Below are 27,352 nucleotides of genomic sequence, written 5' to 3'. Positions count from 1 at the left end.
GTGTTGTCGTTACGTGGGAGTGAACGACGAAATGACAAAGTGTAGAAATGCAAACACAGCGAGTGTTCGTTCGCTGGCGACGATCGATTCTGCAGATTCTAAACTCTGAGAAACAGTCAGAAACAAACGAGAAATCGAAATCTTTCTCGGAAAAGTATGACTCGATATCGATATTTTTGTACCGTACCTCGTTTTTTTTTTCTTACGATGGAATACAGCTGCAATTAATTCGCTATCTGTCTCTTTACGTCTCTTTACGTCAAAAACACTTGTTTCGATAAGCGTTATTACCTTGACAATGTGTGTCGCTGTAGTATCTCGAACGGAAACTCGTGCTTTTCCATTTTCAGTTTTTTTTTTTACAAGACATAAATTTATTATGTTAGCTTCAAACTAACTTACCTTATTTATGCACTTTCAGTATTTTATTTTGCTGTAAAATTTGTACTCAATGCCAGTTTTAATCGCTCAAAATAAAAATTAATTTGAAGAGTCTTAAATCCAATGACTTCTATATTATTGACGATGTAGGGCAAACGAGGTAATCTCACTACGGCGCCTGTAATTGTGTCTAGGCTTGTACGTTTCGCATTTTTATCGTGGGCGGTATAAAGCAATTTTCTTCACTCGCTCGTCGTGCTTGCGCAGGTGCCACTGACGCAAGTGTTGATAGTAGTCTTCGTGTTACACATTCGAGCCTCGTATCAAGTTGAATACTTTATGCAGCCACTTGTGTGAATGCGTGGCCCCATTTAAAGAAGCAAAATTAACACAAAGTTTTAATCAATTTGTAATGGTGATAAAAATTAAATTTGTTTTATGAAAGTGTTACGTCATAAATTACACAAACGTGGTGAAAACATTTCAGAAAATTTACGTAATCGTCAAGCTGATGCGAAAATTATTTCCCGATACATCTATGATGTTCTAGACAAAAATAAAATTGGATCTTATTTATTCATTACAAATATTTTATTTACGTAATATAAATTGTATGTGACATTAGTGAAATTTTATCTGATTGTTATTTTAAACGTCTCTCCTGATGAGAGAGTTTTTATTTCGATCCACCGCTTGGAAAGGGAAGCACGACGAACGCGTTAGGAAAAATACCGCGGAAGTAATTTCCCTTCAGTGTAACATAAATATCGATTGCGTCTTTGATATATGCCGGGAAAAGAAAACTGACGACATGTCGTTATCATAAACAAACGGTATTATATTTCCTACAGAAACAGGAAGCGTCTCGACACCATAATTTCATCTTGAGCCCGTCATCATTTTATTGATCACATAATGTTATCTTATCACGTACTGACATTCTTTCAATTACGAATAATTGAATTAGTTCACGAGTATGGTATTTGAAAGAATAAAGACTATTAACTTATCTAAATAATATTATTAATGATTAATGAGGAGAATTTAACAGTTAGGACTCTCAAAAGTATTAAAAACTCAGTAATACGATAAGAATCAATATCGTTAATAGCAATATAAATAATACGATATCTCTGAAATTAAATTACGTACAGTGTGTTTAATAAGAGCATAGCATATCTTTTATTTGAAAAACATTAGACGGAAAAATCTGGCGCAAAGCCGATAGTGAGACTCCCTTTACGACGAGACTCCTTTTAAATGAGAGTTTCCTCGTCCGACCTTTACAAGAAAAAGACATTAAAGGAGTATGTAAAACGATTTAAAACTGTCTCTCTGCACACACCTGAAAGTACTAAAAACGAAATAAGCCTATAGAATTCCGCGAGTTTAAACTAAAGCTTTCTAGAGGGAAAAGAAGTATGAAAATTGAAACAGTTGGTTCAACAGACTCTATATAGAGATCTTTATCTTAACAATCTCGACAAAAATCAGTTTTATAGAAAACTTGTCTCGGAGGTGCCAAGCAACGGTAACGATTCACTAACGTGAAGCATCGTAATACTAATTCAGTGGTGTGTGTGTGTGTGTACATTTTTTTACTTTTTATTAATAAATAGTTTTGACGAGAATTGGCGGTGAGACTCTTATTAGGCAATAAGTGCGTTCCTAGGAAACGTATGTTTTTATTTAACGATTGTAACGCGAAAAAATAAACTTTTATTTGAACATAACAAATTATGTGACCGTTACCTTGAGAAGTAATTCATAAATTTATCGGGCAAAGTGGCGTACGACGGCAATATAGATTGCGTATCTAATCTAATTAGGGAGAAGCGATAAAAATAGCTCATGGTGTCGCAGAGTAGAAATCCACCCACGAGAATCGCCATAGTAATCGCGCACGTGAAGAGAAGTCGTGGTTGGTTGGCTACTAGTCCGAAACCGGAAACGGGAATGTCGAGCCCGCAATACAACCGGAAGCACAGGCGCGAAGAGTGGGAACGACAGAGTAGGTACACAATAGCGACGAAACGATGTTGCGACACTCGTCCCTCGTCCCCGCGCGTAAGCAAATATGTATTATATAAAAATATGGAATAACCTCCAGGGAACGCGTTGCGGTGTCGCAACGCTCGGGTTGTGAGGCATTCACTTTTCGAAATTTGTCCGTTTTCCAACCGAACAAATGTATTCCTTTTCCGCGCGTGACTTACAACGAATTTCCGACGACCGACACCGCCGCCGAAGGAAACGTACACAGGTGTCTTGCAACATGTGAATCAACGCTCGTAAAGAGGTAGAAGGAATCGAGATAAACAAAAAAGTCTTCTACCATTTTGCGATATTTGTAAAAATTAAGTCATTAAATGTTAAATTTATACTAATAAAATCGCGTAAAGAGGCAGACTCACACTCGGGCCGCCTAAATTGTAGCACACCTAACTATCTCTGCCTATCTAGTATGAGTTTAACATTTAATGACTCAATAATTTTTGCAAATATCGCAAAAGGATAGAAGACTTTTTTGTTCATCTCGATCCCTTCTATCTCTTTATAAGAGTTGACCCACATGTTTAAGGACACCCTGTATGTAGTATCAAGGATCCTGCCCGCCAACCGTGGAAAGTAGGAAATACAGTATCGCAAAAGGCGATACAGATGAATCACGTGCATTTTACGAGCCGATGGCTCGCGTTGTACACGATACGACGTGTGTCACGCGTCTTCCTCCTCTCGAACACAGATCTCCATTTCTCTACGAGCCAGCTTTCTATCTCGCAAAAACGTGCCGAAACGGAATTCTCTTCCCCCTCCCTCCCCTTTCTTTCTCCCTTCCGACAAGCTTTCCGTCCGGACGAGCGGAACTCTTCGGTTCACGACTGTCGTCACCGAGCGTTCTTGAAGAAGAAAAAAAAAATGTAAAAATTACACCGGCGATCGCTCATTTTCTAGCGGCACATTTCCTTATCGCCGAGCGCAGTACGATTCCGAACGACGCGACCGTGGCACGAAAATAATTATTGTTTTTCCCGGCTTCCCGTTTGTTTGCACGCTCCGCTTCCCCGTTCGCTTCTTCGTTACGCCACGGCTTAACCCACGTCGCGCCGCCCGGCGAGCGGAGGGAGGGAAAGGCTCGGAGGAATTCGCGACGAAATCACCGTAGCGTGACCTTTCGACATCTATATCAAATCCTCCGGCGGCGGTGGTAGTGGTGGTAGTGGTGGTGGCCGAGCGTTCGACTTTTATCTGAGATGAGAAAGTACCAGGCGATTGGCTCGCGCCTTTTTTTTTCTTTAATCGATCTCTGAAACTGTTAATCGGGACTATCACTGATGCTCTTTGATATTTTAGATCCACATCGTTGCGCTCACGACTGACGAGTAAATCTTGGTGAATTTTTGGTTGTAACATTGTTATGGAAATTATTTTGTGTGCCTTCAATGAAAAATGTAATTTATAATTGAAGCGGTCATTTCAGAAACCTTATAACTAAATTTTTATCCAAAATCAAAACATTAATCCTTTTGTGTCTTTTTTGAAATATGATTAGCATTTAATTACAATATTAAGAAAAATGTTTAAACTTATATTTCAGGGATTTTTGGGACGGCTAATTTGAAATGCCAGATTTAATCAATCAATAAAAGACCATTGAAAAATAAGTTTTATTCGGTTTCCAACAAAATTTAGCATTTTGATCCGTTCTTTTGAATTTTGAAATTTTTATTGCAGATTATCAGGAACCTCAAAAAACTCATATATTTCAATTTACATGGCAAAACGTAACACTTTGATCTACCACATTAAATTTTAAAATTACAATTTTTTAATATAGCTCTTATTTTGACATTTAAAATAATCCCATAAAGAACTAGTTGTCTTATTTTTTGTGGAAGATATATGTATTTTTCACTTTTACTTTATTTTACAAGTATTTGACGAGTATGTAGGTCAAGTGCAACTTACAAGAGTATTGATTTTTTGTGAAGAATCCTCTCCTCTTTTGTGAAGGGTAGAAATTGACCGATCCGCAGGATGCAATTGTTGTACTCTTACTGTTTCTGGCATTCTTATCGTCTGTTCGCATAACACCGTTAGATGCGAGATTCCACCTTTGTACATGCGTAACCGTAAACTTTTCTTTCGCGCACTCTTGCGCGCGAAGCCATTCTCTCTCTTTCTACAAGCATGTAATGGTAGGATGCATTCCAAAGCTGTAGAATTTTCTGTCAAAGAAAAACGCATCTTCTGTGAAATCATTAGCTTTGATAAGTTAAAATATTTTCAAAACAAGCAACATTTCTTATTAAATTATTGATGGTAACACAAAATTAACAATAAAATTAATAAATAATAAATAATAAATGATAAATTAATAAATAAAATATTTAATACTTTCAAGAAAATTTCAAGTTTTTATAACTGTGAAAGCACTTAATGAAAAAAATACTTTGTCGTAGTATTTTCAGCTCTTAAAATGAGATGTGAGAGAAAGAGAAAAGATATCAGACGAGTAATTAACAAATAAATCGCGTAATATTTATTTTATAATTATAATGAGATAAGGAACGTTTCCACTTAATAAGGGAACGGACGGAAGTGTTTCCTTCCGATTTTGATAGGCTTTAAATAGGTTGTACTCTAGATCAAAATAAGAGATAGTTATTTTTCCATACGTGCCCATACGCACTTTTAGGAGTGAAATACCCCTTTGAAAAAACCGGTATTTTTTTCAAAGCAAATATCGTAAAATCTACAAGAGACGTTAACAGTAATTAATAATAAAATTAAAGTAATAATAAAAATATTTAACATTTTAAAATTTTAGAGAGAAAAGAATTTCTAAGAAATCATAAAAGACGTGTCGATGTAAAATCAAATTGCAATTACATTACTCTTTGCATTACAAAACAGTAGATAATTTTTTATTTGTTTCTATTACCCTCGAGATGGTGAAGGTCGCTTCTTTAGCTGCTCGTGTTTACAGCGAGCGTGAAAAACAGTTTGCAAAAGTACGTAGAATAATTTGATATCGTGCATATATGAGATATTGCAACAATTTTGAACTCTGTAAACGATTGCATCATTCGAGCCGAGGATGAGAAATGCAAGTTTGCAGATTCGTCACGTTCGATCGGATTAAACGTCCTTCAATAACAAAACCGCAAAATACAAACGAATCGCGAAGGACAGGCCCGTGGGAATAACGCTATTAATTAGAATAAGATGAGAGAAAATTCTACGGCGATTTTCATTCAGATAAATAATCTCGCGGTTATCGCGCTCGGCGTTCACCCACTACATCATAACTGTCATAGGCTGCCACCAGTCAGTCAGTTGAACGCAAACGACTCTCAATTTTCTCGTGGTTACCAACCGGCACGGAATCATTATTGTTACTACCACGGCGCCTGCGGTGTTCGTGAATGAACGCAAAAATTCACACGCGCAATCCGTCGCACTGTAATCATTGAGAAAAAGAGAACGAGACGGAGAGAGGGAGAGAGAATTTTTCGTGAATAGAAAAACAATATGCTTTGACCGAAATACACCAAGGTAAGAGGCAACGTGAGACAACAGCCATACGCAATTTACGATCAAGCGAGGAAGAAATTCCATCGGCCTTGAATAATCCGTCGTGATTACAATTGCACATTCATCTTGTTCCATCGCAGCGAATGCTTTCGCCTCGGACGACAGGCGCCCGCTTATCCGTTCCATTATCAACGACTGGTTGCATCGACAAGATTTCAACAACAAATTTTAACGACAAAGCAGATAATACTCGAGCCAAAATCAGATAATATCAGTTGAGGACTGAAAGTTGATTAGAAGTTATGTTCACGTACGAAATTGTGGAACATAAAGAGAATTTTGTTTCGGAATTTACTCAAAATTATAATAAGTGGGGACATTGAAGATTTTTATTTTAATAACAATTTTAATAAAATTTATTATAATTCTGTGTTAAGTTATACTAAATTTTACTAAAATAATAATAAATTCTAATAGAAAATAATTTCTCTTTAATTTTCTCTTTAATTCTCTTAAAATACAATGTGAAAAATGAATTTTTCAATAACTGTTATTATTTATTTAATTGAATGTCTCGTTTGTGTGTTAACTGAAGCTGAAAAGCTTTCAAATCGAATATCGATATCGAGCCGATAAAGCGTAAATATCTCGTCCAGTATTTCTGCAACCAGCGATTGGTTCAGTTGAGACTGAACAGTCACAGAATGAGACTGTACTGTTTCTCTCTCAGTAGCCCGTCTAGAAAATTTAATACTGAAAGACTTCGGAAATCTATTTAGCTTCCACACTGTTATCGGCCAACGTACAATCTCTATCAGAGGAAAGAGATAAAACCGTCGTGATTACGGGCCCTCCGGCGATTAGAGATTCATTCCACACATGCGTTTCTTCTCGTGGGATCCGTAGATACTTGTGCTTCCCAAATGCAGTTTCACTAAAGATAAGAAATACACAGAAAAATTTTGTGAGTCAGTACCGCTATTTATGTGAGACGAGGAAAGCATGCATTCTTTAAATCTTATTCTTTCGCATCAAGGTCTCGTTCTCTCGCTTGTGTTAAGGGAATGCCAATGAAATTATCAACATTACAGGAAAATTCCTTGAATTGACTCTACACAATTGAACACTTTTTTAGATGTATGAAGTATACACAAAAATAAATTGCGAGATGCTCAATTTAAGTTTAATTAGTTGAGGTTGGTCTAAATTTAGACCAAGCTTTTTATTACGGAAATTGTTAGTCCCATTTTGATAAAATTTGGTACAGAGAAGGTTTTTACGATATGTTATTTGAATTTAAAATTATTAAAAGTTAATATGACGGATCCAATATGACTGATCAAATTTTAAAAAATAAAGCAATTTGCATAAAATTTAATGTACATGATATATATAGGTTATCATGATCACTGTTAAGTTCACTACTAATCTTAACAATTGCACAATTTAAAGTAGCTCCAATAAGGCGGACAAGGTTTTTAAATATTATGTTTAAACTTCCGGTTTCCCCCTTTTTTTAAGTTTAACAGAAAACTTACTTTGCTACCTAAACTTATGTTAGTAGCATACTGGAATGAAACATAGGTATATTTAGTAGCGCTAAAATATTGGCGCAATATTAGAAAGTAATGTAAATTCAATGTCCCCTAATGTTGGTCCAACACAGTGGACCAACACACAATTGGTCCAACACACTTTATCTTACTTAGCCAATCTGTCTAAGCAGCAATATTGAGCAAGTTTATTGGGGTATGTTAGACAACAATATTTATTCAATTTATGATATTAGGCATTAATTACACTTTAATTTGGAACCAATATTTTATAGCCAATATTAGCGTTACATGGGAAAACATTGCACTCCCAATATAATCAATCAACATTTATATATAACTAATATTAGATAATGTATTGTGCTATTAAGGGATATAGAATATTTACAAAAATGTTTACACAATATTTACAACGTTTACTGAATGATAAAATTGTAGTTTTCTTGTGTATGGTAAATTTGGAAACAGTTTGATGCACAAACCAACATTGCAAGTAAAATAATCCTTTTGATATTATTTATGCCATTAGTTTGAGTATGTACGGAATAAGTTAAATATGTTCTGTAAAGCTTGTAAGCTGCAGATCTATTGTTTTGAATTTTGCAATGTTAAAGTTATATTTGAATTCAGCAACCTTAAAAACTAGTATAAAGTAAGTTTCAAACAAACATTATTGTTTACAGATTAAATTGGCCACGTTGAAACCATCACAATAGATGTAAAATTTTGACATTTTTAAATCAAGAATGACTGAAAACGTAAAAAACGACAGAAAACCTATAAGAAAACTATAATTTTAATTTTTTATTCTCATTGAAAAGCTCCCGTCGTCAAAAGGATAAGAAAATAAAAAATGAAAAAATTATTTTATGTTGATAATTTGTTATTGTTCTCAAATTTAAATTAAATGTTCCACCTATTCTTGTGTATGCAAACATGTAAAGGTTTCCAATGTTGTATAGTCAATTCAAAGGCTTTTGTAATACTGTAATGTCGGTAATTTAGTTCAGAATTCCTTTAATATACCGCTGCATTAATTGCTCGCCGATCAATGAAGTTATATAGAATTATTCCCGGATCATCGGCATTCTTCGCTTGTAAGGACGTGCGGGTTTTCCTCGAGTTGAATTACATTCTAACGCGCGAATCTCGATTTCATCTATGTAGGTCTCGCCGATGTCATCGTTGTTAAGTTATTTAAGGCGGTGATACTCCACTGCTTTTCTCGCCACCTTAAGCAAGCTCGCAGCTGTATATTGAATTCGACTGGTAATATGATGATACGAGTTATCAGCATATCCTTGAGGGCATCTGTGTTACAGAAAAGTTTTGATAAAAATTACGGATACGACAGCTCGCTAACGAGAAGGAAACCTCGAAAATTTTAGAATCTTCTAAAGTGCCATAAAGTTTTTAAAGCGACTGATAGATACTTAAAGAACGGAAATCTCTACTTCGTAGGAGGCAGAAAGAAGTCTTGAAGTTTTTAGAACCTTTTAAAATACCATAGTATATATCAGAAATAGCTAAAGAACGTTTAAAAGATAGAAAAACCTCTATCTTATCCTTATCCGGTCTTTCGTATCGCACGTTGAGAATGACACAAGCTGCGTTTTAAAATTCTATTTTAATCCGGCGCTCTATTAACCTCGCGTAAAGCTATATCATTAGGCTCGACAGCGAGGATCTTGACGAGCTGCGGCAGCGAGTCGTTCAGGCCCGTCGTCTTACCCAAATCCGGCGCTGATCCGGACAGGCCTCTCGCATAACCGGTGACGCAAGTCGCCGGTCGCCGGGCGCGGCTTTTTTTTCGGCGGGGCATTTCTTATCGGGCGGGTTTTATACAGACGCGGGCGATACATCGCCACTCGCAGGTATAACGACGACGATAAAGCGAAACAGTGGCCCGGCGAGCCAGTCGTGCTGAATGGTTACGCGTACGGTGATAAGCTCTTATCAGCTCCGGCCGCCATCGCGCGCTGCTTCTTCGGTTGCTTTTCCGTCTTCTTTCGCCGCGTCGCCCTTTTTACCTCTTACGTACTGATTTCTCGCATTCGTTTGACCTAATTGATAACGACGTAGACTCGCGCAACATCGATTCCTTATATATTAACCGCCTACCACGCGTCTAGTCTTTCTACGAGCGCGCATGGTGGATGCGCTCGCACGGACGACCGAAATGCGCGCTTAACAAAAATTTCCAGGTTCTTTACATAACGTAAGAATTTGATCAAACTTTGAGAATCAATTTATGATCAATGTATGGAATTTCAGAATTTTTTCAAATTTTTTGATTGCATAATTTTTTTTCCTTTAACAACTTTCTAAAATTGCATGTAGTAATATGAAGTGTTTATGAATTAAATAATTGTTAATAAATGATCGTACTAATAAAAATATGGCAAAGGCATTTGTTGCTTTTAAATATTTAAATGATTACAGATAGTTTATTTTCATTTTTTTGGCATACTTAATTTATCAATATAAAGGGAGTACTTTTAAGTAACAAATTATTGTTTCTATTGCTTAAACTTTGTTTATTATTTATTATTTTGTACCTAACAATGCCAAAAGCTTCTTTGTTAAAAGATATGAAAAGTTATTCCTTCCTACTTTCTTAAGCTTCGAGCGTGACGAAGACTTTACTCGTATTTAGCAAGATACGTCTTATGCATGCTGCGACGAATAAAACGTAAATAAAGTGATTATCACGTTTTTTAAATTGTGCTCTCGAGTCAAATGTGATTAGCGGAATTTCACGTTTTATTTATTAAAGCACGGATTGCGCGTCGAATAAGCACAGTGACAAATTGATAAGATACCGTAGCTTCTACTTATTAAAATTAATTAATCAAAATATCCATCGTTCCAGACAGTTAATTATAATGTCGCAAATTACGATCACCGATAAATCTGTCTAAAAAGCGTGGATTCTAAATTTATTTATACTAGTCTTTTCTTTTTATCATTGCTTATCATATTTATTGTATGTATTTATAATACAGTTGAATCTCAAATTAAATAAACAGAATTGAAAACGTCTAACTCATATAATTTAGCAGCGACTAAAGTTCTTCGTTTAATTTGAGTACGCAAAAAAGAGATATCTGCAAATCTGAAGAGAACAAAGAAAAGAAAAATCAATCAGACGATTGTATATCGTATAAATGTTGTATTATATATGTATTATGCTACGACTGATAGGAATTAATTAATTTACATCCTTGACACATAATATTGCATAATGAATTATTGAATATCGTACGTAATTACCAATTACTGATAAAGCTAGTTAATTAGTTACATAAAAACCGTCCCGCCAGTATTTTGACTCAGACATTGTAATTACTTACTTCATAATCATATAAATGAGTCTGAATTACATGCGAGGTTGTTAGAGTTCTTATAATACAATACGATCGTATTTCACACTTTTCGCCAGTCACCGTACACGTGCCCGGAATAAAAAAGTATTGCAAATTTCATCGAAAACAATGTTTATATTTAGCATTTTTGCTTCGAATATGAAAAGTGGTTTGAAGAAAGGCCACGAAAAGATAATTTGCAGACATCTCAATTTTAAATTCCTGAAATATAAAGCGGTCTGAACCTTTTTGCGTTCCACAGTCCAAAGTATTTAATCAATTTGTGCGTATTTTCCTTGTCTGCTTTTGCAACGGCTATAGTAACAGCAATAATTGAAACTGGCTTAGACCTTTTAACTCTATCACGAATATTGTGCCGCTCAATAGCCATTCTGCCTTTATTGGTCTCTCGGATTCGAATACTAATCGATGGAGTGATATATCTCGAGGTCACAGGTATACGGGAGAGAATGGCCCTCTGCATTCGATTCGAATTATCGTGTCATTGATTGCGCCATTCTTGGGCACTGTAGTAGAAAGTAACAAATTCATCGAACGATATCTCATATCAAATATTATATGTATATTTAGCGCAATTATAATGCCTGCCATACGCAATTCGCTATTTTTGTTTTATCTTGCAATTAGCGCTCTATCTTGTTTTATCTTAAAAATTTTTACGTAATGCCATCGTCGTCGAGTCGTTTTGTATCGCAAGCGGACAAAGTTTGCAAACCTTGACATCGGTATGCAATGAGTAAGCAGCCAAATATTTTTTTCCCCGTTATCGTCCATGCGAATATCTACCCATTTCTTGGTTAGCACTTTTTAGACCCCTATCGTATTCCGCCGTAGCAAAACTACCTGTTGATACCCCGGGGATCGCAGACGGAACATTCCGGGCGGGTAATTTATTGTCCCGTCTTACTCAAGAAGACGAGCAAAGACCAATGCGTAAATAATTCCGACCCGTACGTGAGAACTCGTTCGAAATCCTGAGAATAGCCGTAAACACGCCCCGCTAAGCGTGCCAATCTCATTTACGAAGTTATTCGGTTCATTCATTGATCAGAATATACGCGCGCGATTCATTCTTGTGTACTTCAATAAACAGACAGTCGTGAAAACAACGCGGATTATATAAATTGTAATCTTGCAATTATGTCTCAATTATATAAAGCTATTATGCAAAGAAATTATACAAAGTATTAAGGTTTCTGGTCGCATATTGAATTTGTTTATTTCTCTTCTATAACGTCACAAATTCTATGTGACCTCGGGTAAGAGGCCAGGAACTATAAGCAAGACACTTTGATTTTCATTTCTTTATAAATCAGAGAACTATATTTTGGATGCAAGTGTGCGCTAAAAATGTTACAAAACTATAACTATGAACGCGAATCGGATATTAAAATCAGCAATGTATAAGAACACACACACACACACACATACACACACACACACAAAAAGGTGAGTCGTGAAATGTGTTCTTTATAATAATATATACGTAATAGCTATTTGTATCTTTTTTGGAAAATTTAACTCTTACACAATATTTTGAGTCATGTTACATGGTTATAAATTATATTTTGTGAAATCGTCATATGTATATAAGTTGGAGTAATATTTTTTCTTAATACTTGAGATGTTAGTATACAAAACATAATTTTTGGAATTTGACACTTTTATTAAAATAATTTTATGAATTAAAATTTTTTAAGTATTATAAATATTGTAAACATTTAAAATTTGTGAAATGTTATTTAAACCTATAAAACTATAAAATACATATAAAGTTATCTCGCAAATTGTCCATTTATTTTATCACTCATTTTTGTGTTTTTATAATTTGAACCTGATTGTAGATAAGCAAAAACAAGTTTCTATTGCATCATATTATTTAAATGATTACAACATCTTTCCCCATCTGGAAGATGACATCTTATCTACGTATACACATCTCGGAAAATGTCAGTTTTGTAGGACTTGATTTTTTTCTTATTGGATGTTACGATTGTGTCATAAATTTTAAGATTACATCTATATGGATTATTTACATTGTGTTTGCGCCTTTTATGTAGAGATAATACAAGCAATATAAATTATTATATTAATAAATTTAATGTAAAAACGATTAAGTTATAATTTAATGTAAAAACGATCAAGTTATAAAATTGTTTATATATCTGATTAATATTTATCAAATAAAAGTATGTAATATTAAATATTAAAGAATAGAATATAATTGTCACTATTTCTGACGTAAACTAAATCTTTTATGATTGATTGATTATTGTTTACAATTTTACGTAAACATATAAAACATAATTTACATTGTTTACACGTAATGTAGATTATTTACATTTTTAACACCTAATCTTAGAAAATATCAAAAATTTAATTACTTTATTTATATAATAAATTGAGTTTATTAGAGCTATCCTTAAGAATATCATATTAATTTTTCTTATTACTTAATTTATAACATAATTTATCATAACATAATAAATTTATTTAAAACAAAAGAGCTTAAATGTAGCATTTTTTCCCAATTCATGTTATTTTTTCAAGACACTATTCAATAAAATTTTAGAGAAATAAAATTAATGGACTTTATTTTTAACCCAGATACTTTATAATATTCCTTTCAACATAATTTAATAAAATATTAAAAGAAGTGATATTAAAATAATTTAATGCAAACACATTCGTTTTAAGCTCGCATACTTGCTGATTATTCATATTTTCTGCATTTAAAATTGAATTTGGTGACAGTTTTTTGCAAAAGGCTGTTTGCATTCGGCGAGTTCGAGGTCGTTGGAATTTTATCGACGCAAATTATTTCTGCAGCCATGTGCGGAACTTTTCAAAATAAACAGCTCAAATTTACGTCATCCAATGCCGTCGCCATTTCTCGGGCTGAGCTCAAGTGGCCAGAGCTTTCTAGAGTTTCTCGACTTTCCTAAGAAGGTTCACGGCTACCTGTTAGGAAGGGATCTGGTTTTGAAACGAGTTGTATGACGGTACACTGCGGGAGAGAGGGACCTGTCGCCGTCGCACGGCGTCGTCGCTCGTCGTCTCGACACTGTGGTGGGGAATAGACGAAGTGACGGGATGGTTCGGATGGAACTCGAGGACGTTCACCTTTTTTCGTGACTCCGACGAGGCCGGCAGACGCCGCCGTCGTTGAGATACCCTCTTCTACCAGTAAGAATCCTGGACGCGATTGATCTATTCGTCTACAATAGAGAAGTCCGCCTTCGTGATTGAAAATAGCGATTACACTCTAGGCAACCTAACACGTTTTCGAGGACGCGAAACCTATTGCTCATATTGCTAGGATTCCAAATATAAAGTTATACGATACTGAAAAAAGTACTAGGAAAAGGGAAGTTTGCTTTTGGGAAAAAAACGAATCTTCTTAAAATAAGAGAGATTTATTTATTTATTTGATATAAAATTACATAACTTTTCTATTAAATAAATCATATTCTAATTGTAGAAACTTTATTTTTATTTTAGGCAATATAGTCAACGCTTATTAAAATATAAATCTTATTCCTTACACGAGAGAATTTTCTCTTAAAAATTACCCTGAAAATCGTGGTAATTATAAGACAACGTAAACCTTGAAGAATTTTACCATACTTTTAATAAAATTTACTAAAATTTAGTAAAATTTAGTAAAATTTTAAGAAAATTTGGCCAAGTTTTAGTAAATTTTGTTAGAAGTATAGTAAAATTTACAAAATTTTGCCAAATTTTATTAAAATTTTAGTAAATTTTGTCAAAAGTATAATAAAATTCTTCAAGGTTTACGTTGTCCTACAATTACCACGATTTTCAGGGTAATTTTTAAGAGAAAATTTTTTCCGTGTATAGATTCATACTGTTAAATAATACTCTAATTTTATTTCAAAAATAATTTCTCTATTAAGTTGACCATTTATAATTTTTAAAAAGTATTTTTGATAACAATATTACATTATAGTTTTTTTTCTATTTTAATAAATAATGATTTAAACATGAAAATATAAGGAAATGTTTACTTAAAATCTTAGAATTATTATTTACTATAGAAATTATATCAAGGCATTAGTGTATGATAATGTGATATGAAATTAGATCTAAATTAATTTAATTAATAAATTAAATAAAATAAATAAATTAATATTGTATATACGTCTTTGGAAAATACGCTTATCCTAATAAAGTTCGATCCCGATACCTTTGAATTATGAGTCTTCTGCGAATAGTCTTATGCTATATGCTATATACTATATTTTTTCAATTGAGGAATATGTACTTCATACAATATTCAAGTTTTCTCAACTGTTATAAATTATTTTGAAAGTATATATTTCTTGTAAGTACATTTATCATTTTCTCTAAAATGTTTACTAAGATATTGTTTCTGGAATTAAAAGATACAGATTCTATGTTTTAAAAATTTATTTATGGGATTTAAACAAGTATTGTTATGAATATTATAGTATAATGTACTAAATCTTATTTTGATTTAAATAAATTCTTAAAAAGGAGTAGAGTCATTTATACTGTAAGAGGAGAAGCTTTATACTTTAAATATTATTTAAATTAAATAAATCAAGTTTTAGTAAATATATTCACTAAAATTCATTAAAATTATAAAAATTTCTATCTCATTATATCAGTAATATATTTAAGAAAATTGATGTATTGTATATATAAAAATTATGAAAAATATAATATCATATATTAAATGCAATACAACTGAATACAGTATATGACACATGCTAATGATAATTAGTCTGAATAAATAACCACTTTTCTAATACCATCAAGGTATCTGTGAACTGAAAAGACCTAAATAATTCGTTTTAATTAAAAAAAAGTAAAACAGTTAAATAGGGCTTATTCAGCTCAGGAGCAATATACAAAAGTTCAACTATATTTTTATAAAATTTCATACCCAATATATATACACATGATGCAAGTCTTGAAACGTTCTGTTGGTTGATCGGTATTCAAAAATTTTTCTCCTGCATTGCATGACGATTAATATCAATACATGCTAGCAATGAATCGCATACGCTGAATCAATTCAATCAAGCGCTTTTTCTCATACACGTGAAGAACACAAACAGCAGCAAATCTTTGTAAACAATCTGGCCGGAAATACTCATCACGACATGAAGAGAGATAAAGAGATAGAGGGGGGAGGGGAGGGGGGGGCAATCCAGCCATACAAAACGGACAGTTTCTTTCGCCGTACAATATAGTACAATAATAATAAACGTTGGGAAAATATTTGTGTTCGCCGCCGGGGTTGTATTGATATTCCGTGCGTTCGGGTTTCGGTTACTATCGCATTAGCGTAATTAGATATTCAGCCGTGTTTGGTGCGTGCCGTTGACCTTCCCACCGTTGTGCGCGTCTTCGCACCGATATGCGACATTCTGCGTGAAATTCTGTGCGCCACCGCCGCGCCGCGCCGCGCCGCCGCGAGATTTCCCGGCGTAAGCGGTTTCGCGATCGCGAAACGGATCGGGTTGTTTTTACGAATTGCGATACGCGAATGACGCACGGACGTTACGCGACGCCGGGCATAACAAAAACTCCAGGCGGCACCGTGTGTTTTACGACCGTGTTTTTCACCGTCGGATTTAATTTGTCGTGAATTGTTATCACCTTCTTTTTATTAGCAATTTATGCTTCTATCCGTCTACGATAACGCGCGACAAACGTGAACAGAACGGACCTTCGTGCCGGGTACTGGTGTCGTTTCTTTTATGACTTTTTATAACTCCGGTTGATCGCGAGATTATCACCCGGACTGCCTTGCACTTGCGCTTATGTGTATCGTCGGAAGGACATCATTGTTACGCTTTAATATAAAACGTACGGTACGAATACATAATACGAACGCACGCATGGAAAGAATCTCCTCTTAGAATTTACCCTGAAAATTACCGGTGGTCGTGGGACAGCATGGAAATTTTCTCTCTTGCAGAAATATTTTTGCGTCAGGTGTAATTCAGAGAGAAAGAAATTATACGTAACGCTCACGTCTCACGATTCTGGATTCTGCGCGTGCGAAGAGTGATTACGAGTCACGCGTGCTTAAGCGACATGGAAACGACACGAAATTTTTTTCATTTCGCGTCACACACACACATAATATGTTTTTACGATCGCCATTCTCATTCATATGTATCGCAGCTTTTGAAACACCGCTCGAACATGCCACTGCAATTCTCTCCGGTGCATTACCCACGAATGCGTCTCCGTCTGTATGCACCTTCAATGCACCGGCGCACAATTGCTTTTCGACCCGTGCGTCGGAGTTTAGCGTCGAACCGACAAGTGGAAAGGTCAGTTCTGCTAATAGCCGACATAACTTCGCGGCCGCGCCGCGGTTTTATCGCGAATATCGCGTTTATGTGGTGAAAATCGTCCGATTACAACACAGAAAGGATAATAGAGAAGTTGACGTCGTGTAGAACTGTAAATTAATTTATCTGAGACTGTACGAAAAAAAAAAGTATTTTCTTCTTTTTCTACAGGAGGAGCGTTAATGTAAGTCAAATTTAAGGTTTAAAAAGCGCACAAAAAGAAACTAATATCAAATCGATAATTATTGTCTTAAATATAAACAAAAGAATATAAGATCTTCAAAGAATCCTATTATCTGAAACATATACTTGCACTTATAAAAATGTCATCAAGAAAAATATGTATCTTTATTTAATTCATCTTTATTTTTATAAGTTGAGAGGAAAAAATATCCAACAAAAGATGGCAATGTGTTCAAACCAAGAAATAGATTTTTTAGAGTATAATATCAATGACTATTATAATATTAAAATAAAAACATATTTTTGCTAAAATTTAAGATTATCAAACTTTAAAAGATATTTTATATTCTTACTTATGTGTGAGACAATAATTGTAGACTTGACTAATTTTATGTGCGCAGGAAAGTGCAACTAAAACGAATAAACACGACCCTTATTTCTCCTCAATTAGTTAGCAGCACTATTAAATAGTGTTTGTAATAACGATCGCGTGCAATAACGGAAAGGCATAATAATAATAATAATAATAATAATAATAATAATAATAATAATAATAATAATAATCATTTTTGAGAAAATGAGCGAATCGAGGCGGTTGCGCGAGGCCCCCGTGATTTCTCGTGGACAGTCGGAACAGCGAAATAATAATGCCACGGTAGCGAAATAACTCGTCGCGAAAATTGCTGAGCCCGGATCCCCGCGCACGATCCACTTCCCGTGTTGCGCCGCAGTTAGTTAATATCAATCGCTACGTTGCAATTTTGCGCGGCGGAGAAATTCAATCGGAATTCCTAACCCCGGGGGGACGGACGCACAAAAGCGCCAGGCCCTCCAGCGGACTGGTCTCTGGTCTCCAGCGTGTAGCGGAAATACCGTGCTACCGCGGAGAGGATACGCTATCGTTGTAATGGACGATACGAAAACCCGACGATTAATTAAATGCTCACGTTTAATTTATTTAGTGATGATGTCCCCTTCCGATCCGTCTTGTGTATTATTTGTTTGTGCATGAATCCTCGTCAAGATTAATATGAATCGCAAATTCTTCGACATGAGTTGTTAACTTTATTTTTAAAAACTGAATTAACCCTTTAAGGGGCACATTTTTTCTAGCAATTATGTCGGATAGATCTTGTATCTGTATGTTTTAGATCATGCTGAAATCGAATCCGATAAAAAATATATATGTAATTATATTCTTTATAAAATTTGCAATAAAAAAGGTCTCTTTCGGTTTTTCGCTAAAATGCATAATTTTCGATTAAAAAATGCCCGGAATTATATTCTTGAAATCATTTTGTTCGATATTTTGTAGTCGCCATTTTGAATTTTACATTTTTTAGGTCATTTTCATAATCAGCAACCCAAATAAGCAACTCATTAAGTACGAAATTCTATACAACCGACTTCTAAAAAGTGAATAAATTATTCATATGCTAAAAATAGCATTTTGCAATACATTTTGTTGAATACAAAATAGTAACAATATACTTCCTACAACTTCAACTTAATATGACTTAGTTCGTTATCTCTGTATCTAAAATTATGGTCTGGAAGTTTATTTACATTCAAGAAACTTCTAGAACGAATTTATCGTGAAAAAAGAGCATTTTTCATCATTGTTTGTTTGATAACAATTGCAAAATGATCAATGCAAAACTCTTATAGTAGTGCATAGTTCTAACATTAACAAATATACACTGAAAAAAAGAGTCTTGTTGAATTAACTGGAATTGAACCAACGGTTCAGATTTCTAGTTGATCTTACAAGATTTCCAATTAATTCAACAAGAATTTTTGTTAAATTAATTGGAAATTTGGTAGGTTCAACTAGAATCCGAACCGTTAGTTCACATTCCAGTTAATTTAACCAAATTTTTTTTTCAGTGTAGAACAGTTTATTTCACGATTATACGATGTAACAGATCTCAGTTATATCGAAAAACCCGAAGAAAATGAGGTGGGAAAGTATACTTCTTACCCTTAAAGGGTTAAATAAATATTTCTTTAAGTCCCCCAAAAAACTTAATTTCCTCGTAAAAAGAGGTAAAGACCCCTTCGATCATAAAAAAAAGAATTAATATTGTGTATAGTATTAAGTTTAATGATTGTAACGCCTCTTACATTGGTCAAACAAAACGACATTTTAGAAACACGTGTCAAAGAACATTCTGATGATATCAAAAAACAGGCGAATTTACTTTCTGTAATTAGCAAATACCGGATATCCAAGAACCATGATTTTATTTGGTTTTCTCCAAAGATTTTACATAGTAAAAAACATACAAAAAAAACGTGAAATAGTTTTTCATTAAAAAGAATATCAACGGTTTTAATTTACAAAAAGATACAGAGGGCTTGAATCCTAATATATAACAACGTAAAATCTATATGATCATTATTAATTTATTCACCCTTCACCCGCCACATTTCAGTTTCATTTTCTATTTATAACTATGCAGACTTCATCACACTTCTCGTTTTTATATTTGTAACTCATGTATTGACTTAAATTTTTACACGGTTTATTTTATACAATGACTTAACATTTTACGCACGAAACATGTAAGTCATTGAGCGTTTAAAAAAAAAAGTTTTCGAATCTCTTATATTTTATTTATTTCTTTTATTATGTTTTATTTAGTTATTTATTAATTTTTTATTTATTCTATGCAGTGTATGATCCGTGACTTTGCGGCCACAAGTTCATTGACCGCAATGTTTCTTAGCAATTTTTATCTGTCAATTCCATACTTGAAAAGGATGAGGTCGAAACATTGTACTTAATAATTTAATTAATAATAAAATTGACAATTGGGTCGAATTTACAAAGTTTAAGTTATTATTTTTGGATTTTATTTTTTTATTATATTGATACATGTGTGTGTAAAAGTAAATTAATGGCGAAATTGATTTTATATTTAGTTTAAAAATTGTTTGACAGGTTGAGAATTAAAGAGGTTTTTATTTTATATCATCTCGCGTCAATTAATTGCAAATTCTTCGATATCGAGTTAACAATTCGAAAAATTGAAATTTAAATGTTTACTAAATATTTCAATTTTTGTGAAATTAATACACATTGTAAATTAATACAGAGAGATCGACTTTATATTTATTTTAGGAATTAATTACTTGATAGGTTGGAAATCAAACAAGGTTGGGGAAAAAAAAACTTTTTCTTCGAAAAGATTAACGAATTATTACACGAATCCGACGGCAAAAAAATAATGTCGATAAATCTACTCAGTAAAATTGCGTGGTAAAAATAGTACGAATGTTGAAAAGGTCACAGCTTTTTATTATCTAGAGGAAAGACGTTGAAAGACGTTACGTCGTCGATACGAGGAAAATCGCATCTATAAATCTACCGTCATACGAAGTAATAATTTATTACGACGATTCACGACCTGTTACTAATGTATATCTCTTCAAGTGCAAAGCACGTAAGGAGAATTCAAACGCTCGATACAAAGAACGACGATAAGACGTGTGTTTAAAGTCGTGGATAGACGAGCGACACGTATCGGCGATCGCAAAAAGCGATGCACGTGTATCCTCTGCCTATCTCCAAAAAAGACAAACGGAGAAGAATTGCCCGTTACGGACGTGCTTCCGCCGGAAGTGAGACGTGGAAGGATAGGAGATAAGTGTTGGCCGCGCGCGACCGGAGCATAACGGGGAGTGACGACGAAGGGCAAAAGGACGAGAGAAAGGAGCGCGGAGAAGGGAATGGGGATAAAGGAAGAGTGGTATCGTGACCTTGCGAATCGAGTTCCGCATTGCTGCAGCCGGCGGATTTTTAGCGGGACCGTTGAATAGCGAGATACTTCGAAGATCAACAATAAGCCAGACGCGTTTCTTTTTTTTTTTTAATCGATTCGATCGAGAACGCCAGAACGACGTTTCGATTTTATTTGAATAGAAACGATTTTTCTTCTCTCTCGCAAAGAGACCGGCAAATTTCTCGAATTTTATTTTTTAATCGTTGCCAGCGCGTGAAAAATTATAATATAATACTGGGCTGTTGGCCGGTAATGATAAATCTTCGCGAGAAAAATTTGTGTAGTGGAAACGAGAGAATAGCGGAGAGGAAAGCAAAGACGACTCGCGAGGTTTGAGTTCCGGGTTGTTGGTTACTAATGGTTCCATTGTAACTAATTACCCACTTGCGGGAAATTGCTACATTCCCATCTAAATTAGGGAGACCAGAGTGTATAACGAAGAAGAAGAAGAAGAAGAAGAGGAAAAAGAAGAGAACAGAACTAACGGAGACAAAGGATGAATGGAAAACGAGTTAGAAATAGAACGTGATATTCCACATAAAATATTCCATCGATAAAGTTATTTACTTTTAAATTAATTCTAAAACAATGTTAACGTAAACAGCACACCGCCGAGAATTCAGCATTCAGAAATTGCTTGGAACGTATTATCGTCCCACGCCTCTTGCGTCAGTAAATTATCCATTGAGAGCTCGGTGCTGTAAACAGTGCTGTAAACGGCGCGACATCGGGCGTAAGCATCGCTTAAATCGTCGTTCAAATATCACTTCACAGCCGGATTTGCTTATACAGAGCAAACCGTGCGTAACGGGGAAGTCCGCGCGGCTCAAGGAAAACCGTACATATACGTATACGTACGTACACACCGACTGTGCGAGACGGCATCAGCGAAGCGAGAAACTGAGAATAGAGCTCGGTTGATAGCAGCAGCAGCAGCAGCAGCAGCAGCTCGTCGTCAACACGACGCGTGAGGATCCCGTCTTGACCTTGGGACCGGGTTCCGCATTGCTGGGTCGCGCGCCCGGGTAAGGTCCCCGAAGATCGGAGGCAGAAGGAGGCGAAGCCTCGTCCCCATCAGCCTACCATGTGGACTCGGCTAACGGCCGACCTTCAACTTGACCGCTTGTAACTTGAGCGCCCTTCTCCTTCGCTTACCGCTCGCGGAACGCGCTCCGCGTATAATTTTAGAAGCGCGCGGGGTCCTTGACACCTCCGTCGTCGTCGCGAGACGACGGCCGGCAGCCATTGACAACTGCGGACGCCGCCCCTCCTGCCTCCTCCCGTGTCCATTGACTCCTCGCGTCACGTTACATTTGCGGTGAAATTTCACGTGGAATCAATTTCCACTCGGATCGGGACTTCTCTCGTTCCTCACTGCTTCCCTCCTTTCTCCCTTCTCCTCTCTCCCCACGAACGACTCGATTGACCGGTCGTGCTTTTATGTCTACTTTTATCAATGTAGATTAATTTTAATCTCGGGTTTGACTTATTCTTTTTATCTTTTTAAAACTAGTAAATATGATAAAATACAAGATAAATTGAAATTAAAATTGATATAGTAGAAGTAATTATTAGAAAATCATGTAAATCTCAATAACAACACAAAGATGTACAAAAGATAAGATGACTGTATCAAGTAGATTCTTCTATATCTATAATCATTTCATTTATACGTACTTCCAAATACCCTTCCAGAAATTTAATATCAACGGTAATAGGTCAGTGATTAATTACTTATTTCGAGTATTAAAAGCACCGATGACAGTGCTTTTAATACTCAAAATAACTAATTAATCATTGGCCAATTTAATATTCTGTCATTATTAAATAAGGTTAGTGATTATCCCAAGAATATTTTGTGAAAACATTACAAATACTGATTTATAAAAATACATTTTTATTTTTATTTATCTTGAGAACTTATATTTAGTCTCACAAAGGGGAGAAATCTGATAATTAATAAATCAATTTGTACGTTTAGAAATTAACGATTTTTTATTTTTCTATTATTACAATATGCGTAAAATTTAATTTTTTTCCATCACAGTATTTCTTTTAATGCTTAATTGTATTTTATCCTAAGCTTGTAAAGATATTTCAACAAATTCTTACTCACATTACAGGTAATCAATCACGACATCCTTATGTGCACCAGAGAGGAGGAATGGGGCAACGCCTTGTGCCTGAGGAATAACGTGATACTGAGAGACCGCCTAATGACAGACGCAGCTCTCGGTGGACCACGGCCGATAAAATCCGAGCATAGTTACAGCCTTTCGGTTGCCAGTCCCCCTCCGAGCCCTGCGACACCCGGAGCAAATCCCCATACGCCCAATTCAGATTCCGGCGCGGTCAGTTCCATTACAGTGACTACTAGTTCCTCCATGGATTTCGCCAATCTGGACCACAGGTCTCTCGATATTCGTGATAGAATGGACGGTAAGAAACTTCGTCCTTTAAACAAAGATAGATTACTTTATCGCGCAATTCATTCTCAATTTTTTCCTCTCTTTAAAACCAATTCCCGTGGGACGCTATATGGGAAAGAGATTGTTAGCGAAATGTTATTCTAGATATGGAAGAAGAATGTTTTCCTGCTATTTCGATAAGCAGCACTTCGAATCGTGTCGAATCGTCAACCCTGACGTCGTCATCTACCTCGAGCGTAATTCTCAAGAGAGACAATCTAGTACCTGAAGATAACGAATGTCCTGAAATCAAGGGCGAACCTATCAGCGCGCCGGCAAGTCCCTGCGCGCCTTGTCAGCCAAATTGCGATATGGCGGACGATAAAAGCACAATAACAATGATGTCGCCGCAGAGCCTTCACTTTACCAAAACCCATCTCACGCATACAAGTGACAGCGAGGAAGATGACGAGGAGTACTATGAGGTATCTCAACTTAATCAATATTGCGTCACGTACATTTTTCTTGAACGATAAAAAAATACAAATACGACATTGAGTTCTATGTTCTACTATTAATCAGGTTATTTATATCATTTGTCGAAACTACTCAAGAATATAATGGAAAAAGATACAAATTATAGATAATATATGAACTCATTTTATTTACGAGCAAGTAAAAATTAACAAGAAGTGTTTAAACCACGTTATTTGAATATATCACTTTTACAGAGAAAAAAAGAACGTTTTTGTGTTGATAACATGTTTATTTTTGAAATATTTAATATATAAAAATGAGATTATAAAATTTATCAGTTAATCAGATATAATTTGAAAAAAATTTTTTTAATCTTATTAAAAAAATTTTATTTAAAAAATTCTTATTATTTAATAATAATTTTCATGAGTCAAGAAGAAAAGTATTGAATAGAAAATAGTAGTATGTCTTCAAATTAGAATTAAAAAATTTTAATACTAATTATTATTTAAACAACCATGTGTTCTTTATGTACTATTACACTATACATAAAAAAAATAAAAATATGAGATTTTGCTGAAATTCACATAATATAATCGAAATTCTTTAAAAACGATAAAATTATATATAAGCAAGAATATAATTTTTTTAATTATATATGAAACAATGATTGCTAAATAGACCACATTAGTTTTGATTAGATACTGATGTTTTTCTTCTGTTCGTTAATTATCGTCGTTGTCACTTTCTTTCAGGATGTAAAGATGGAGGCGTACGCCTGCGAAGGGAAAGAAGCGACCTTGCACGCGTCTAGACAAGGATTGCCGCCGACGCCGCCCAGTAGCGCAAGCTCCGACAGCGAGGGTACTGCTTCCGCTTCCTGCTCGCCGGAACGTCGAGATTCCCAGACTTGTACGCAAAATCTCAGGGGTTTGCTGGCACCGAGGCTTTACGTCACCAATGGCACCCACACTACCAGACAACCTATTCATACGCCTCTGATTTCCTGTCAGCCGGTAAGAAACGATCCTGAAGAATTTGACGTTGATGATTTCTGATGAGTTATTAATGGCTGGCAGACTCTGGTAACCCACATTAGATTATGAGTAAATAGCATGATATTAAAAAAGCAAAACGAGAATCTTAGAGAAATTTGCATTCGATGTTCAATATCAAGTTATGCAAAGAAACATGAAGAAATACTATTATTCTTTTGCTGTTAACAACAAAAATGTAATTTACACGGAATTGATGAATAATTTATGTTAGAAGAAATCAGGAATTTATCATGAGTAATGCAATACTCGTTTTTCTTTTATATTTCTTTACCTTTACTTTATATTTTTAATTAATTTGATTAATTTATAAATATTAATAAAATTTAGAAGTTTTTTACACTTGTTTTTTATGAAATTTTGTTTTAGAAAAGCGGATAAACTTTTAAAAATTACTTTTTGTTTTTTATTTATTACAGTTTAAAGATTGATTCTTTTACATTTTTTAAATAAAAAATATTAATTTGACCTCTGCACGGTTTATTGATAACATAATTTCGGATCTCTCTGTGGATTAAAATTTAAAAACTCAAACATTACTCAAAAAATCTGTTGTGCTATCAAAACTAAAATTATCTTGATAATTTAAATTCTTGTTTTTTCGAAGTTTATAATATAAAAAATAGAAGAAAAATCAATTTTTTAAAGTATATATTTATATCATTTATTTATTCAGCAAAATTAAAGTTATACAAACTAATATATTTATGAAAGCGAATAAATCAAATTAACTTTTAAGTTAAATTGAATCAAATCGAATCTTTTTGATATATGTTACTATATTAGTTTTTAAAATATATATATATATATATAATGTATATGTATATATATATGTATATTAAATATATGTATACATGTATATATACATATGTATATTACAGCTAATTTTAACGTAATAAAGTATTTTTTATGACGTTGAAAATTTTTTTACCGAAAAAATTAATTGCAAAAATTTTAGAAATAATTTTAAAAAATAAAGTGCTCTATTATGTGCAGGAGAGTATACACAAAACATAAATAAGATTTGGAAACGATAGAAGACTGTTGAAAATCGACAAACAATCACGAGATTAGTAAGCGTTCATACAAAATTAGTTACGCAGAAGATATAAATAAAACAAAGAAAAGCAATGAAGCAATCAAAATAGATCAACTCGAAATTGAATCATCGATAATTTACATTTGAATCTTTCAAATTCAAAAATAAATCAAATAAAATAAAATTTGTCCAATTCAATTTGATTCAAATTTGAACTACCTACATCTCTAAGCGAAATAAAAATGTTTAGTTTTAATGATAACTGCATAATGAAAAAATAGCGTTTGAGTTTTTAATTTGAGCCCATTAAAAAATTTTAAATTATAGTCATTGAGGAATTGCAGAGATTAAATAAATCTATTGCAAATACATTATTGTTTATACTTTTTATATTAAAAAAAAAGAAAATCAGTCTTTAAATTATAAATAAATAAAAGACAAAAATAAATATGAAAAATATGTATTTATTTTTCTGAAAAAATTCCAAAAATCTTTTAAAATATTAGCCCGACAAGATAGAATACTTTATTAAATAACTTTGAGGACATTTTTATTAATAGTTTTGTTCAGTATTCAAACCACGATGCATATCGTGCTCACTCCTATTATATATCCAATATTCACATTATCAACATGCATAATCGCCGTTAGTCATCAAAGTGACTGAGTTTGCATTAACAAACTTGAAGTTTCTTTTATGGATGAGTTTCACGTGTTTTATGTTTTATTGTTGTCCTCGTTTATTTCTGTCTCTACGAGGTAGTAATCCATTATTGCTGTCACATTTATTCTAGTATATTAACGTGATGCACTCACATGCGATTGATATTACAGAAAGGATCTACAGGGGACTTAATATTGACAGAGGAAGAGAAGAAAATCTTGAGGGCCGAAGGATATCCCGTGCCCACGAAACTTCCTCTGTCGAAACAAGAGGATAAAGCCTTGAAGAAAATACGAAGAAAAATCAAGAACAAGGCATGTATAATATATTTTTTTAATTTTATAAAAAATTAAATTGAAGAAAAAATTAGCTTTTTCCCTTTTGAATGGAAGGGGAAAAAACATGGAAAAAGTAATTGATAATGAATACTGTGTGTGTTCTCAACTTTATGAAAAAATAAAATTGACGAAAAAATTATTTTATTTCTATTTTCTCGAAAATTATTGATAAATTATTTATTAAAGTTTTTA

The 27,352-nt window shown here is 34.0% G+C and overlaps 1 protein-coding gene and 1 long non-coding RNA gene across 10 annotated transcripts in view; one reads left to right on the top strand and one right to left on the bottom strand.

The window, feature by feature from the left end:
- The window catches only part of LOC105837378 (cyclic AMP response element-binding protein A), a 42,978-nt gene that overhangs the window by 11,028 nt on the left and 4,598 nt on the right, over positions 1 to 27,352 (top strand). For 7 of the 9 annotated variants that reach the window (XM_012682118.3, XM_012682117.3, XM_012682116.3 and 4 more), the window contains exons 3-6: positions 23,303 to 23,618; positions 23,753 to 24,072; positions 24,820 to 25,080; positions 26,993 to 27,136. In XM_012682118.3, coding sequence (XP_012537572.1) covers positions 23,303 to 23,618; positions 23,753 to 24,072; positions 24,820 to 25,080; positions 26,993 to 27,136 — 1,041 coding nt within the window. Of the gene's footprint in view, positions 1 to 17,373; positions 17,396 to 20,042; positions 22,205 to 23,302; positions 23,619 to 23,752; positions 24,073 to 24,819; positions 25,081 to 26,992; positions 27,137 to 27,352 lie in introns of those variants that run through there. The other 2 variants (XM_012682124.1, XM_012682123.3) reach the window with 2 other exon arrangements.
- Positions 351 to 6,345, bottom strand: LOC118647795. Its single transcript, XR_004964938.1, has 2 exons — positions 5,327 to 6,345; positions 351 to 4,610 (listed from the first exon to the last, which is right to left on the bottom strand). It is a non-coding gene; the product is annotated as an uncharacterized LOC118647795 (long non-coding RNA).

Source organism: Monomorium pharaonis, chromosome 10, assembly GCF_013373865.1.
Source record: "Monomorium pharaonis isolate MP-MQ-018 chromosome 10, ASM1337386v2, whole genome shotgun sequence".
NCBI lineage: Eukaryota > Metazoa > Arthropoda > Insecta > Hymenoptera > Formicidae > Monomorium > Monomorium pharaonis.
The sequence above is the reverse complement of the archived record's forward strand: the minus strand, read 5'-3'. Positions and strand labels throughout refer to the sequence as shown.